Below are 2,428 nucleotides of genomic sequence, written 5' to 3'. Positions count from 1 at the left end.
TTGTGGCCGTGAGGCGCAAGCGTAACATTTACACCTTAAATCTTTCACCGACACTCTTTCTCTGCCGCTCGCTCGTGAATACACAAAGAAAAAGACAAGAAAAGAAAACAACAGTCAAATGAAGCCAGTTGCTTTAGTGTTGCTCTGCCTGGCGGTGGCCTCCCAGGGACGTGTGCTGCTGCCCAAGGAACCTCTGGACTCCATTCCCGTGACCATTGTCAGCGAGTCGGAGCCACAAGCGTTGCCGCTGGTCAAGGAGCAGACAGCGGAGGAGCCACTGAAGGTGGAGGAGGTGAAGCCAGCTGCTAGACTGGAGACGCAAGAGGAAGTGCAGACTGAGCTCAAGGAGGAAGTTAAGCCAGCAGAGGAGCAAGCCAAGCCTGAGCTGAAAGAAGCAGCCAAGCCAGAGGAAGCTGAGCCTGAGCTCAAAGAGGAGTCCAAGTCAGAGGAAGCCAAGCCCGAGCTGAAAGAAGATATCAAGTCCGAGCTGCCCGCAGAAGAAAAGCCTTTGATCAAGGAAGAAGCGCAGCCTGAGCTCAAAGAGGAAGCCAAGCCGGAACTGAAGAAGGAAGCGCGTGAAGAAGTCGCTGAGATCAAAGCTGAGGAGCAGCCCGAACAGCAGCTGAAGTCAGAGCAGCAAAGTGAAATCAAGACTGAAGTGCAAACCGAAGCTAAGCCCGAAACTCAGCCTGAACTAAAGACAGAACTGAAGCCAGAACAGCCCGAGGCTCAACCTGAAACACAACCCGAAGCTCAGCCACAAATCCAGCCAGATTCTCAGCTCAAGTCACAGCCTGAAGCACAACCCGAAACTCAACCCGAAGTCCAGCCAGCTGCGCCAGTCGAAACCCAATCTTCGCCCATACTCAAAGCACTCGCCAACTCCGCTGATGACGTCGTCGTTGCACCCGAAGTTGTTGTTGATCCCGCTGAAGTCAATGCTGATGGAGTCCAGCCACATGTGCGTCAAGCAACCCAGGCGACACCCACTCAAAGCTCCACGCAACAGAACTTCGTCCAGCAGCTCATTCAGAACTCACCCATCGGTCAATTTCTGAGTCAGTTCAACAATGGTCAACAGCAGCAACAACAGCAGCAAGGTGTGCAACAAGACAATGCTGAGCAACCTGCAACACCCGCACCCACAATTCCTGGTTTCTTGAACCCAAGTGCAGCCATCACCTCGGCACAGAATGCAGTCCAGAATGCAGCACAATCTGTGGTCAACACCACGACTCAGGCATTCCAGGGTATTCAACAGTTTGCCAACAATTTGGGTACACAGTTCCAGAATACATTATCTGGTTTAACTGGTCAGCAACAGCAGAATGCTCAGCCAACCACAGCACGTCCTCCGGGTCCCATTCAATCCTTTGTGAACAATGTTTTCGGTGGTAACAACAATGCCACAGCTGCATCGCCAGCTCAGCAACAGCAGCAGGGACCACTGCAGGGTATCATCAATTTCTTGGGCGGCAATCGACCAACTAGCGCTCCAGCTGCCGCTGCTCCAGCTGCTCCGGCTGCTCCAGCTCAGACACCTGGTGTGGATGACAAGATCGAAGCTGCCTCCGATCAACAGGCTTCCATTGCGGAGAACGAGGTGCGCACCAGTGCCGAGGCCATCGATGATTCCTTCGAGGAGGCGGTGCCTTCCAATGAGGTCATCACCGTCAACGATGATGCCTCCTCGGCTGGCGATGATGCTGTGCCCAACAACTCGGTTGACTCTGAGCAACAGAACACATTTGTTGACTCGGCAGTCGCTCTTTAATCTCTCTCATCTCTCGCTTTCATTCATCTGATCATCATCATAATTTTATTGCATCTCCATTCGCTAGCTTTGTCTAGCAAATCGCATTTGACTGAAGCCATTTTTGTCGCCATTTTATTCTCGATAACACAAAATGCGAAAAGCAAAAAAAGAGAAATTCTCTCTGTAGTTGTTTAAGTGCATGCAACAAACTATTTATTTCATTTTCGCAGGAATTTATATTTAATAAAAAAAAACACACACACACATCACATAATGAAAACAAATAATATCCAAGTTGTTTTATTTTTTCATTGAACTTTAGGTGAAAGTTCACTAACAGCGTTCTCTGCAAAATTCCATCAAAATATTACACACTAAAATTGAAAGTTTTATGATAAAAAGTCAACAGCAATATTTCCAAATTTTTCGTTATCATAAATTTCGCTATGATGAAGCAGCATAAAGTTTTTTTTCTCAATTAAAAAGAAAAATATTTATTTTTGATGGTCAAATTTTTATTTTATTTATTTATCAGTCAATAAGTTTGAATTTAATAACAAAAAGTCATTAAAAAAGGTTATTTGGGCTTGTGTTACTGGCAGACTGATTATAAATAGTTAAAAAAATAGACACTAATAATGTAAAAGAGATAGGAAAAGTAAATCTCTAAAA

At 46.3% G+C, this 2,428-nt stretch overlaps 1 protein-coding gene across 1 annotated transcript; it reads left to right on the top strand.

The window, feature by feature from the left end:
- On the top strand, window positions 1–2,043 carry LOC132793147 (20-hydroxyecdysone protein). The gene has a single exon (XM_060802834.1). The coding sequence runs from the start codon at window positions 119–121 to the stop codon at window positions 1,772–1,774; it is 1,656 nt and encodes a 551-aa protein (XP_060658817.1). The 5' UTR covers window positions 1–118; the 3' UTR covers window positions 1,775–2,043.
- Window positions 2,044–2,428: the final 385 nt, after the last annotated feature.

The sequence above is a fragment of the Drosophila nasuta genome, chromosome 3, assembly GCF_023558535.2.
Source record: "Drosophila nasuta strain 15112-1781.00 chromosome 3, ASM2355853v1, whole genome shotgun sequence".
In the NCBI taxonomy this organism is placed as follows: domain Eukaryota; kingdom Metazoa; phylum Arthropoda; class Insecta; order Diptera; family Drosophilidae; genus Drosophila; species Drosophila nasuta.
The sequence above is the reverse complement of the archived record's forward strand: the minus strand, read 5'-3'. Positions and strand labels throughout refer to the sequence as shown.

Excerpts from the sequence above, each read along its gene's own strand:
- LOC132793147 (XM_060802834.1), top strand. The coding sequence starts at position 119 with ATGAAGCCAGTTGCTTTAGTGTTGCTCTGCCTGGCGGTGGCCTCCCAG.